Source organism: Oryctolagus cuniculus, chromosome 5 (genome assembly GCF_964237555.1).
Source record: "Oryctolagus cuniculus chromosome 5, mOryCun1.1, whole genome shotgun sequence".
Taxonomy (NCBI): domain Eukaryota; kingdom Metazoa; phylum Chordata; class Mammalia; order Lagomorpha; family Leporidae; genus Oryctolagus; species Oryctolagus cuniculus.
Genome location: NC_091436.1, coordinates 9,298,483 through 9,311,593, shown reverse-complemented (window position 1 = coordinate 9,311,593; position 13,111 = coordinate 9,298,483). Strand labels below are relative to the sequence as shown.

General features: G+C 53.3%; 1 protein-coding gene across 11 annotated transcripts in view; it reads left to right on the top strand.

Annotated features, from left to right (window-relative positions):
• Positions 1-13,111, top strand: part of TULP4 (TUB like protein 4) — a 248,201-nt gene that overhangs the window by 224,377 nt on the left and 10,713 nt on the right. For 8 of the 11 annotated variants that reach the window (XM_051855194.2, XM_051855187.2, XM_051855188.2 and 5 more), the window contains 5 exons: positions 1,113-1,337; positions 3,140-3,374; positions 5,121-5,171; positions 8,968-9,112; positions 12,774-12,918. In XM_051855194.2, coding sequence (XP_051711154.1) covers positions 1,113-1,337; positions 3,140-3,374; positions 5,121-5,171; positions 8,968-9,112; positions 12,774-12,918 — 801 coding nt within the window. The remainder of the gene's footprint in view (positions 1-1,112; positions 1,338-3,139; positions 3,375-5,120; positions 5,172-8,967; positions 9,113-12,773; positions 12,919-13,111) is intronic. The other 3 variants (XM_051855193.2, XM_070073328.1, XM_070073329.1) reach the window with 1 other exon arrangement.

Here is a 13,111-nt window from a genome sequence, read left to right as displayed (position 1 = left end):
TCCCCCGAGCTCTGGGTGTTGTCAGTACACCAAGTTTCTCACTGGCATTTTTGGATTTCAGCCTGCCTTTTTTTTTTTTTTTTTTTGACAGGCAGAGTGGACAGTGAGAGAGAGAGAGAAAGGTCTTCCTTTGCCGTTGGTTCACCCTCCAATGGCCGCCGGCGCACCGCGCTGATCCGATGGCAGGAGCCAGGAGCCAGGTGCTTTTTCCTGGTCTCCCATGGGGTGCAGGGCCCAAGCACCTGGGCCATCCTCCACTGCACTCCCTGGCCATAGCAGAGAGCTGGCCTGGAAGAGGGGCAACCGGGACAGAATCCGGCGCCCCGACCGGGACTAGAACCTGGTGTGCCGGCGCCGCAAGGTGGAGGATTAGCCTATTGAGCCACGGCGCCGGCCCTCAGCCTGCCTTTTCAAAGAAGATGATGGCTGCAAGCCCTTAGCGAGGCCAGCCCAGGAACTGGGTTCCTCCCTGTCCCCTCTCCAGGGAGCGCTCTGCTCTCCTTCCCGGCCCTGTCTCATCATGGGTGGCTGGGTAGTGACCTTTGGTGAGTCCCAGAAGCACCGTGACACGACTGTCCCCTCTGATCCTCGGTGCTCCTGTTTGACTCGTGAGAAAGGTGGGCGGCCTCCGGCATTCTCTAGTAGCCCCCAGGTCACCCTGCTGGTGACCCCACATCAGCTGTTGATCTGACACAAATGCTGCCTCCTGGAACAGAAGGGAGGGACATTATCTGCCCTACCTCCTCCTTAAGCCGGGGAAACGAGCCCTGTGTAATCTGGGATCCAGGTGACCAGTGCCTTGGTGGGGAGCATGGGTGGCTGTACACATGGCTGCCCCATGAGTGGAGATAGCACTTTGCAGAGCTCACAGTGTTATGCCCCAAATTCAGTGAGATAATCCATGTGACGGACTTCATAAAATATGCTGGCGCTTGATTCTAGCTGCGTTCAGTGAAAACACTGAATTCTCATAACACAACATTTAGCCTTTCCTGTGGTGCTTTAATACTCAAAGCTGTCGGCCCTCCAGCCTGCTTGGACGAGACACGAACCCTTCCCTTGTCTACCACCAGAGCAAAAGCTCAAGTCGCCTTCTCTTCACTTCCTGGCAGCGCCCCATCATTTCCATCTGCTGGGGCCACCGAGATTCCCGACTGCTGATGGCTTCAGGCCCAGCCCTGTATGTGGTTCGTGTGGAGCATCGGGTGTCCAGCCTGCAGCTGCTGTGCCAGCAGGCCATCGCCAGTGCCCTCCGAGAAGACAAGGACGCCAGCAAGCTGACCCTGCCCCCTCGCCTCTGCTCCTACCTCTCCACTGCCTTCATCCCTACTATCAAGGTAAAGTCTCCCTTCCCCTTTCCTCCTGTCTCTCCTGTCTTGCTCCTGCTGCTTGCCAGGAGGTGGGCAGAAGCAGGAGAGACCAATAAGGGGCCAGAGCAAGTGTACAGGGTCTTGTCTGCTTCTTGACCAGTCTCTGCAGGATCCCCCACGTCCCCCAAAGCCTGCAGTCCACCCCAGGGTCCCCCACGTCCCCCCATGGCTGCAGTCCACCCCAGGGTCCCCCACGTCCCCCCATGCCTGCAGTCCACCCCAGGGTCCCCCACGTTCCCCCATGCCTGAGGTCCACCCCAGGGTCCCCCACGTCCCCCCATGCCTGCAGTCCACCCCAGGGTCCCCCACGTCCCCCCATGCCTGCAGTCCACCCCAGGGTCCCCCACGTTCCCCCATGCCTGAGGTCCACCCCAGGGTCCCCCACGTCCCCCCATGCCTGCAGTCCACCCCAGGGTCCCCCACGTTCCCCCATGCCTGAGGTCCACCCCAGGGTCCCCCACGTCCCCCCATGCCTGAGGTCCACCCCAGGGTCCCTCATATCCCCCCATGGCTGCAGTCCACCCCAGGGTCCCCCACGTCCCCATGCCTGCAGTCCACCCCAGGGTCCCTCATATCCCCCCATGGCTGCAGTCCACCCCAGGGTCCCCCACGTCCCCATGCCTGCAGTCCACCCCAGGATCCCGCATGTCCCCCCATGCCTGCAGTCCACCCTAGACATCACTGTTAGTGTCGATGTGAGGTAGCCTTGTGAGGTAGATGCTGTCTCTCTCATGGCCAGCTTGGCTCCTGTGTCTTCCTGGTGATCTAAGGAGCGAATGTTTAGTTAGCATTTGTCCTGGTCAGTCCTGATTTCCTGGAGGACGTCGCCGTCATTCTCACCTAAAGAAACAGGAAAAAGGTTTTGTAGAAATTAAGTCACTTGCTCCGTAGCTCATAGGGGGAGCTTTCAGACTAGGCCTCGGTCTGCTTTCAGTGCACGGTGCTGAGGGGAGGGGCCCCCAGCACTTGGTCAGCTGTCTGCACACTGATGTCTGTCGCTCTAACTCCAGAAACCAGCCTGAGTATGGTGGTAGCACGTGGATGCCACCTGCCAGCTGCTGTTCCTCTGTGGGTCATTGCAGATTCTTTTTTTTTTTTTTTAAGGTTTATTTATTTATTGGAAAGGCAGAGTTACAGAGAGGCAGAGAGCGAGCGAGAGAGAGGTCTTCCACCTACTGGTTCACTCCTCAAATGGCCACAGTGGCCGGAGCTGAGACATTCAGAAGCCAAGAGCTTCTTCCCAGAGCTTGGACCATCTCCCACTGCTTTCCCAGGAGCTTTAGCAGGGAGCTGGATAGAAGTGGGGCAGCCAGGACTTGAACCACTGCCCATATGAGATGCACAGCGCCGCAGGCCGGGGCTTTAACCCTCTGCGCCACAGCTCCAGCCCCTACCATAGGTTCTTATTCATATTCTGTCTTTACTTCTAGCTCTCAGATTGACTTCTGGTTTCTTTTTTCCTGAAACATAATGGTTTTAGAATCTTCTGGGGTTTTCTTTTCCCCAGGCTGCCTTACAGTGTCATGTTAGGACATGCCGATGTCCAGGCCCACCCGAGAGATCCGGTGTGATCGGACAAGGACCCCGGCCTCGGTGTTTCAGAGCTTCCTGGGATTCTGTTAGGAGTCAACCATTTCATGCCACACAGCCCCCTCTCCCAGGAGTAGCAGCGAGCGTCCCAGCCTGCCCGCCCCGGCACGCTCTCCCTTCACCCCCCCCCCCCCGTGTGGTCTCAGCACTTCCTTTTCTTCCCTTGTCTTTCCTTCTAGCCCCCAATTCCTGACCCCAGCAACATGCGAGACTTTGTCAGCTACCCCTCAGCCGGCAACGAGCGGCTGCACTGCACCATGAAGCGCACAGAGGACGACCCGGAAGTGGGCGGCCCCTGCTACACGCTCTACCTGGAGTACCTGGGCGGGCTCGTGCCCATCCTCAAGGGGCGCCGCGTCAGCAAGCTGCGGCCGGAGTTCGTTATCATGGACCCGCGGACGGACACGAAGTCAGGTGGGCCGGGTGGGTGCGGCCTTGCTCCCGTGGGGCTGTGGAGTAGCGTTCCCTGCCCGTCGATGCGACATCAGCCTATGACGGCCAGCGTGGAACTTAGCCGAAGCGCCCGGGTCTCCATAGCCTCCTCAGGCAAGCAGTTCTGTCCCTGTGCCTTCCGACAGGCTCATGCCAGCGTGCTGTGAGGCCGCAGATAGCTGGGGCTGTGGGTGGGAGCGCACTGGCTCCAGCGAGGGGGGGAGCAGGCACGGCCTTCCGGGAATGAGAGCTCCCTCTTACCGTTATTCATTGATTGCAGTAATGTAGTAGTGAGGCATTCGGAAATAAGGAGATACAGGCTCTCCCAACTCAAGTATGGATGAAATAATTACATTTTTCAAACCTTCAGCTTCCTGCCTTTGCCCTCACTAATCCATGATTAACTGTTTTTTTAGCTGAATGCCAGTGAGATGTCTTGCTCACTCCTAAAGGTTTTGACATGGTGAATCACCCTGCCCTCATGAAAACTCCCTGTGCCGGTCTTCATGACTCAGCTAATGCATTGAGGTGCTTGCTACATGCTCTGGGCTCCAACGTCGGGAAACTGCAGAGGGAAGGGACTTTGTTCTTGCCACTGTGCCACGCAGTGCCTGCCCGGCGTCTGTGCACCTGTCAACACGTGCAGCTCGAACATCCTGCTGCCTCCCTGTAAAGCCTGCCCCGTCACCTGTTGTGGAATGAGCAGTAGCCTCTCAGCTGCTGGCTGGCAGGGGGCTGTGGGTGTCCTGCCCAGCACCCTGCGTGCTCCTCTGCCTGACACACTGAGCCCTGGGGGCCTGGAGGCGGAGAGCTGGGTCACCTGTGTACCCTGAAGGCGAAGCAAGCACCTGACCTTGAAATAACAGGTCAAGATGGGTTTGTTTCCGCCAGTTACTTACCCTCGACTTCCTGACTGCAGTGTGTTCTCTCTCTCTCTCTCTTCCTCCCTCCCTCCCTCCCTCCCTCCCACCACCCCCCCAGCCATTAGGCTGACCTCTGACCCACACGACATCCTGAAAGCACAGTGACACCTGCCTTGACTGCAGTTGTCTCAGTTCACGGTGGGCTTGTCGCCGACCTTGTGACCCACTCGTACATTCCATAGTTGCATGGCTTCTGTCCTCGGCTCGTCATTCGCTCAGTATCTGTGCAGCACTCTGCTACCAGTCTTGCGCAAAACCCAAAGCAGTGGGCACACACTTCCTAAAATCAGTTGTTAGGATTTTTCTGTCATTTGACTAACGTGAGAAACCAGTACCAGAGCAGAAAGATTGAGGATTGGGGGCTGGTGGTGAGGGAGAACAAGAGAGGGAGCATTCAGAAGGAATGAAGGTGTGGTGAGGAAAACAGGACAGAGAGAGCAGATGTTAGATGCTAGCGTGGGAGAGCCCCGGGCCAGCATTGTGTACAGCAGGGTAAGCTGCTGCTTGCGATGCTGCGTCGTATCCCAGCTACTTCTCTTGCAATCCAGCTTCCTGCTGATGTGCCTGGGAGAGCAGTGGAAGACGGCTCAAGTGCTTGGGCCCCTGCACCCAAGTGGGAGGCCTGGATAGAGTTCCAGTCTCCTGGCTGTGGCCTGGCCCAGCCCCAGCCATTACAGATATTTGAGGAGTGAGCCAGCAGATTCAGGATCCATCTCTCACTCCGTCTCCTCCATGCCTCCCCCCCATGTCACTCTGCCTCTCAAATAAAATCTTTTTCTCTTTTCTTTCTCTTTTTTTATTTAAGGAAAAGGAAAGCATGGTTTCAGAGAGAGGGAGAAGGAAAGAGCCATCACAGGTTAGAGATGATTGGGGCAGGGGTACGAGGGGCAGGTTCTGACAGGGCCACACGTGTGTTGTCACTGGGGCCTGTACAGAGATTAAATGTTGAGGAAAATGTAAGTGAAGAGTGTGTTGCTGTGAGGTGTGCACCGATTTCCCCACCTTGGGAGAGGACAGGATGTGTGCCGTGGGCAGGGCTGCAGCACCCCAGAGGCCGGGCTTGCCTGGGGCCCGCTGTGTCCAGCTCATACAGAGTCAATTGCTAACAGCCTTGTGGGGAAGGAGATGTTTATTTTTATAGTTGAAAATTGCTAAGCAAAATAAATCAACCAATATTTGGTGAGCAGCTACTTGGTGTGAGACACTTGAGAGTCGTGGATGGTTCAGCCATACCGGGTATCTCCACTTTCAGTGGGTTGAAGAAGCCTTGGTAAGATAAGTGCTTGGAAAGTTCACTTAAAAAGTCAAGATTTAAATACCTCATGACACAGATAGATGTGTCACAAGGCACGATATGACTAATCGCCAACTGAATGGTGTATATATAAACTTTGAATGCCAGGAATTTCTCATCAAGAGAACCGGATTACCTCTCTGAAGCCTCCACATCAGGGTTCTCAAAATGTCATCTGTGGCCCCCTCAAGCCAGTGCCCTGGGATGCTTCCTAACACAGGTTCCTGGCTCCACCCCTTAGTCGCAAGTCATTAGGTCTTGAGGAGGCCTAGAAATCCATGATCCGTTGGGTTCCCCAGGTGATTTTTATTCCCCAAGAATTATAATCCACTTTGCACAAGCTCGCGTGACTCAACAAGTTTCCTCAAGGTTGCTGGTGTATATTCTAGAAACTCTGAGTCCCAGTAATTTTTTTTTTTTTAGTGAAAATTCACAGTTTCCCAAAGGAGTCTTTAGTCAGAGTTTGCCCTAACCCCCACTGTGAGAAACTGGAATCAGAAACAGCCGGGACTCAAACTGAGACACTGATAGGGGCTGCAGGTCTAGCAAGCAGCATTGTTAATAACTACCGCACCAACATTTGCCCCCAAACAGCTTTTCAAGATTTTTAATATTTGAATGACAAGAGAGAGCGAGAGCTCCCATCTGTTGGTTCATTCCCCTGCAACGCCCTGGCCAGGCTGACCCTAGGAGCCAGGAACCTAATTCGGGTTTCCTACATGGGGGACAGGGAGCCATCACCTGCTACCTCCTCAGGGTATGCATCGTGAGGAAGCTGGAATCAGAAATGGAGCTGGGACTCAAAGCCAGGCACTCTGATGTGAGATGCCTGTATCCCAACTAGCTTCTTAACTGCTAAACCAACACCTGTCTAGAAAGGTTCCTTCAGCCCAGATAAAATGAGCGTATTCATGAAGACTGACAAAACTGGGATGTGAAGCCCAGGACAGTGTTAAGGCTTTGGTCCCAATGACCAGTGCCAACTTAAGCTTCTCTAGAAACAGTGAGGTATGCCCAGGTGCTGCCCGGCTCCAGCTGATGCAGTGTGGAGGTTTCTTCTACTTGTGTTGATGGCAGATGGCAGAGTTGGGGGAGGGGGCTAAACAGAAAGCAGTTTCCTTTTCCTCCTGCCACCGCTTAACTCATTTGTGCTTTCTGGAAGTTTTATCGAGTCCCCGAAATTGTTCTAGTCTCTGGGATTACAGCAGGGATCAAGCCAGCCAATTTTCCTTTCCTTGAGGACTTCACCCACTAGTTGGGGAGACAGGAATAAAGCAGTGCTGTAGGGTAGGCATTCAGCCACGTGGTTCAGGTGTCCACATCAGATTACCTGGCTCTGGCTCCTGCCTCCAGCGTCCTGCTAACGCAGACCCTAGGAGGCCGTAGTGATGGCTCAAGTAATTGGGTTGCTGCCACCCACGTGAGTGCCCTGTGTTGAGTTCCCAGCTTCAGCCCTGGCCCAAATCCGTTGCCAGGCGTGTGGGGAGTGAACCAGCAGATGGGAGTTCTCGCTGTGTCTGTCTGAATAAGCATTGTTTTGGTTACTGTTTGCAAAGTAGTTGTGAGTTCAGTAAAAGGAGCGAATGGTATGGCACCTAGCATTTGAGAAATCTTCCATTGATGAGGAACTTGGAGGTTGGAGGGGCAGAGCATGACTGGGTTTCCTCCATCAGTTCACACACACATGGAGGCCTTCTGTGTACTTAGACCCAGGTTTGAATCATAGCTGGGCTTCCCTTGGTCCAGTGACCCTTAACTTAAACAACACAGAGCACTGGTCAGGGGTGTGGGAAGTTGGTCTTTTTTTGATTGAACTCAAACACATACCACTGCAGCTTGCAGGATGTTTGAGTCATGCCAGTCGATTCCATCAGTGCTGTCAGAAGGGGGTGATGCAGGTGACAGGAACAGGGCAGCAGGCTCCTTCCCACGCAGCCTGCCAGGCTTTTCTGCCCTGGAGGGCTCCTGTTCACAGATGTCACCCCCATATGCTCAGGAACTGAGAGAGCTGTGGATTCACAAATTCGTCCTGTAAATGCCAGCAGCCCCTTGGGGTGGAAAACTCACTCTCATTCTCCGAACTGTTTGATTGTGACTGGATGATTCAGCTTTTTGATTACCTGTCAAGGCTCCTGCAATCTTCAGGGAATGAGGTTTTAGTTAGCAAGACAAATACTGAAGAGTGGGGTTCTCACATTGAGGACAGACCTAGGGTGTGTGCTGAGAAGACCTTGGGGAGTGCAGGGATGAGAAACTGAAGCCGGACAGGGCAGCAAGGGAGGAGTTTTGAGGAGGAGGGGCCTTGTCTACAGCTTTAAAAAATATTTATTTGCTTTAAAGGCAGAGTTACATAAAGGGAGAAGGAGAGACAGTGGAGAAGACCTTCCATCCTCTCCCTAAATGGCTGTAACGGCCAGGACTGAGCCAGGCCAAAGCCTGGAGCTTCATCTGGGTCCCCCATGTGGGTACAGGGGCCCAAGTACTTGGGCCATCTGCTTTTGCAAGCCATTAGCAGGGAACTGGATTGCAAGTGGAATAGTCAGGACTTAAACTAGAGCCCATATGAGATGCCAGGGCACAGGCAGGGGCTTAACCTACAAGGCCACAATGCCAGCCTCTATTTCACAGCTCTAGGACTACCCGTCTGCACATTGCCCTGGCTTCTGCCTTGGGGCCAGTGATTCTGCCTAAGGTCTAGCTTGCCAGGTTGTCATGAGTGAGTCTGTATGGAAGGCCCTCATAGGTACCCGGAGTTCCCATTTAAAGCTCCCACTGCGTGGGTCTTTGAGCCAGTGACCCAAGCAGGCAGGCACCTCCAGCAGGTGGAATAGCCCAGCCCCTCAGCCGGCCTTGCACTTTTCCACAGACCACCTGCCATGTCACACACAAACCTTCTGAGAGACCTGGGCACAAGCAAACTCAGGCAGGCTCCAGTCCAAGCAGGCCTAGCACCACAGGCCTTCCTAGGCCAGAGGCAGGTTCCAGGGGCGTCTGTAAGTCGGCAGCTCTGTCCTGAGGCCACCTGGAAGTCCACAGGAGCATAGATGGCCACTGTGTCACACAACAGCACAACCATTTTGGTTTCTACTTCCAGCATTGTAAGCAGTGGAGCTGCCGGACTATTTTGTATGTTAAAATACTGGGCCCATTTTGACGGCAGTAGAAGTAATTGCCTACTTTTGCTTAGAAAAAACAAGAGTCTAGAAATGCAGAAGAAACACGGCTACACTGCCGTTTCAACCTCGAGACCTAAAGCAGTGGCCTGCCAAGGCAGGCTGTCCTGGAGTTGACCGCAGTGACGGTGGTTAGGCCCTAGCGGACGTCATTTCCCTCACTGTGCCGGATGTTGTCTTCACAGATGAAATCTACGGGAACAGCCTGGTTTCCACCATGATTGACAGCTGCAACTGCTCAGACTCCAGTGACATCGAACTGAGTGACGACTGGGCTGCCAAGAAGTCACCCAAGATCTCCAGGGCCAGCAAGTCGCCCAAGCTCCCGAGGTACGCTCAGCCTTCCGGGTGGTCCCCATTTGTCGTGCCGCGGGACATGTATGTGTTTGTGCCTGCAGGAGAATCCCGTAGACACCGACACGGGGGCACATCCCGAGCCGCCTTTGGTCCAGCATGCTGCCCAGGAGTAGAACGTGTTCTGACTAGAGTGAACATCGCTGTTTAATGGCAGTAAAAGAGGCCAGTTACAGGAGCATCCCCTTCTGTTCTCATCACCTTTTCTTCTGGAAGATTCTTTCTGGAATAATAGCAGCCTTTTTTGCTTGTTTTTTCCTTTGGGATAGAAAAAGGCACTGAATAGGAAGTCTGCTAAACCCCAGAGCAGTGGCAGTGAGCGGCACAGGGGCCACAGCAGAGCTTCCTGGCTTGTTTTTCCTTCCAGTGTGATAGAAGGAAGAAAAGGTGCTATAGTGGTTGTTGTGTGTTGGAGAGAATGCCTATAATGCTATAATTGAGAAGGTAGTAGTAAATTAACAAAACAGGATCCTAGGGCCGGCGCTGTGGTACCATAGGTTAATCCTCCGCCTGCAGTGCCAGCATCCCAGATGGGGGCCAGTTCTAGTCCCGGTTGCTCCTCTTCCAGGCCAGCTCTCTGCTGTGGCCCGGGAGGACAGTGGAGGATGGCCCAGGTCCTTGGGCCCTGCACCCCATGGGAGACCAGAAGGAGGCTCCTGGCTCCTGGCTTCAGATCGGCGTAGCTCTGGCCGTGTCAGCCATTTGGGGAGTAAACCAACGGAAGGAAGACCTTTCTCTCTGTCTCTTCCTCTCACTGTAACTCTACCTCTCAAATAAATAAATAAATAATCTTTAAGAGAAAAAAGGCTCCTACAGGCAGAAAGCTAAGAGTAGGTGGAAGGGCCCCTGGTGGTACAGACAGCAGTGCCAACCCCCTTCTCGGCGCCGTCTCTGAGGAGGCGGGAGCTCCGTGGCCTTGGATGGAGACGCGCACCCCTCATCCTGGAAGTTAGGGTGACTTAGCTCCAGAATTCTCTGATGTGATTTACATACAGACACACACGTGCTCACTTCATAAACGGTTGTCCCACTGTGCGCCCGCTTCAAGAGAAAGAACATGGCGTGTTCTGCTTCCCTCCAGTACCCACTCCCAAGAGGCAGTTACTCTTCTGCTTCTATCACTAAGGATGCGCGTTGCTGTTCTTGAGCTTTATATAAGTGGAGTCAAGCTGTATGTACTCATTTTATCAGCGTTTTTGTTCAGTGTGATGATTTGAGACTTAGCACATCCTGTGTGCATCAATAGTTTGTTTTTCTTTACTGCCATCAGGTATTCCACTGTAATAGCTACAATGTGTTTATTCTGTTTCCCAGTCAAAGAATCTGTGATAGTGTCCAGTGGCACTGCTATGAATAAACCTGTTAGAAACGTCCTCTGCAAGTCTCCAGCAGCCTTACTCACACATTTCCCTTGGGTATATGAAGGGAGCTGAGCGAGATCCCGGGTGAGGTCTGTGTTGGGCTTCACTGGGAACTACCAAACAGTATTCCATGGTAGCTGTGCCCACTTAAGTTCCCGTCAGCAATTTTTGAGAGTTCCAGCTGCTTCCATTCTCACCCACAGCTGCACTGTCATTTTTTAAAGTAATCTTAGCAATTCCAGTGGATGTCTGTGTATCGCATTGTAAGTGCCTCCTAACACGCCCAGTGATTGTCACGGTCGGCACCTCCTCATGCCAGTCAGCATCTGGCTGTCTTCTTTCATGAACTCTTTGTCCAAGTCTCTCCCCCACTTTTTATTGGATCATTTTTTCTCTTACTGAATTGTAAGAGTTCTTTACACATTTGAGATATGAGTCGCTTGTTGGATATGTCTGCTGGCGTGTGTGTTCACATAGCCTGTGTGAGATGTTCTCTTATATTACACCTACATCTCAGGATAACTGTATCAGATGCGTTTTGTATAGGCAGTGAATTAGGGGTGGATGTTCATATTTTTCTACGCAGGCATGTAGTTGCTCCAGCCATCTGATTGATTGATTTTTCCACCTTTATCTAAAGCTTGTTAAAGCTGTACTTAAAGAGGGCCAGGGCTGTGGTGTGGTGGATTGGGCTGTTGCCTGTGACCCCAGTGTCCCACGTGAGTGCTGGGTCAGGTCCCGGCTGCTCTGCTTCCAACCGTTCCCTGCCGCTCTACCTGGGAGGACAGGGGAGGGTGGCCTGCGTCCATATGGAGATCCCGGTGGAGTCTGGGCTCTTGGTTTTGGCCTGGCCCAGCTCTAGCCGCTGTGGCCATCTGGGGAGTGAACCAACAGATGGAAAATCTTTCTCTTGCACTGACAACGGACTCTTTCTGTCTCTGTCTCTGTCACTCTCTTTCCTTCACGATCTCTCTGTCTCTTCTTCTCTATCTGTGGCTCTACCTTTCAGATAAATTTTTGAAAATTGTACCTGTGGCATGGTGGGTTAAAGCCCTGGCCTGAAACACAGGCATCCCATATGACCACTGGTTCTAGTCCCGGCTGCTCCTCTTCTGATCCAGCTCTCTGCTGTGACCTGGGAAAGCAGTAGAAGATGGCCCAAGTCCTTGGGCCCCTGCACCAGTGATCTGGAGACTCCAAAGAAGCTCCTGGCTCCTGGCTTTGGATGGGCACAGCTCCAGTCATTGCAGCCATCTGGGCAGTGAACCATTGGATAGAAGACCTCTCTCTCTTGTCTCTACCTCTCCCTATAACTCTGTCTTTCAAATAAATAAAATAAATCTTAAAAAAAAGAAAAATTGTCCTTAAAGTTAAGAACTTTCCTGCACTTCCAGTGTTTTGTCTTTTTCCAGTGTTCAAGCAGAGAAGGTAGTTAACACGTATGCAAAGAAGGCCTCCACTCCTACATGTCCTTTCCAGGCCGCTGTCTCCCCATGGCTGGTCCCCCTTCCCTCTTTCCTCACGTGGAGCCTCCTCCACACAGCAGCCAGGTTGATGGTCCTGGCTCCTTGCTTTGTAAGCTCCTGTTCTTCGGGAGTTCCGAGTTCCCATCATGCCCACAGTGTGGTGTGAGGCTTCATGCACTTGCTCGTAAAATGTTGTAAGCCTTACCAGTAGCCATTGTATCTCACTCTTTCTGGGGTAGACCAGCATTCAACATGAATCTCCATGTCGTAAGTAAGGGAGCTGAGGAACAGAGATAAAACAGGGATCAAAAGGCAGCAGACGAGCTTTAGATTCACTGATGCGATATAAACACTGTAGGTGGGGAAATGCCAACTAAATCTGTTGAAATCCACAATGTCATAGAAAGAGTTTTAAAAATCACTACTGTGGTCTCAGAGTGAAAAGTGACTCTCCCCACCTGCCATTCCCCCAGGACCGGCTTTGCGAGCCCGGGGCCGAGGTGCGGCTATTCCCAGACCTACTGCAGTCAGTAGGAAGTAGAAGGCAGCTACTTCTGTGAGGTTCCTTACAGATGAATCATTCGCTCTAATCTCAGTGAACTTTCAAATACTGCATATATGATTCAGTTGCATTTATTCTTTCCTTGTGCTCGTAAGACAAAAGCAGGAGGCAGAAAGCTTTGTGCAACTAGGGCTCTGGCCACTGAGAATCCCACGCTCCCAGAAAGGGAGGAGGAGAGCTGTGGGGGTCTGGGCTGCCGTCGCGTCTCCTCCGGTGGGTGCCTAACCCTCGGGACCGTGTCTCTGCAGGATCAGCATTGAGGCCCGGAAGTCTCCCAAGCTGCCCCGGGCTGCTCAGGAGATCTCACGGTCTCCGCGGCTGCCCATGCGCAAGCCCTCCATCGGCTCACCCAGCCTGACGCGGAGAGAGTTTCCTTTTGAAGACATCACTCAGGTAGTAGCACACGTCCAGCAGCGCGGGCTCACCCCTCAGAGCCGTCCTGAACGTGCCACCTCCCGTCCCACCCTGGCCACCCGCTCCAGCCACCACCCGCACTCGGGCCCCAGCCCTGCTCCCCCTCCCACAGGAATCCCCCTGGAGCCCAGCCCTGACAGACGTGCCCACGTTTCCGCTGTGCCCTCTCGGT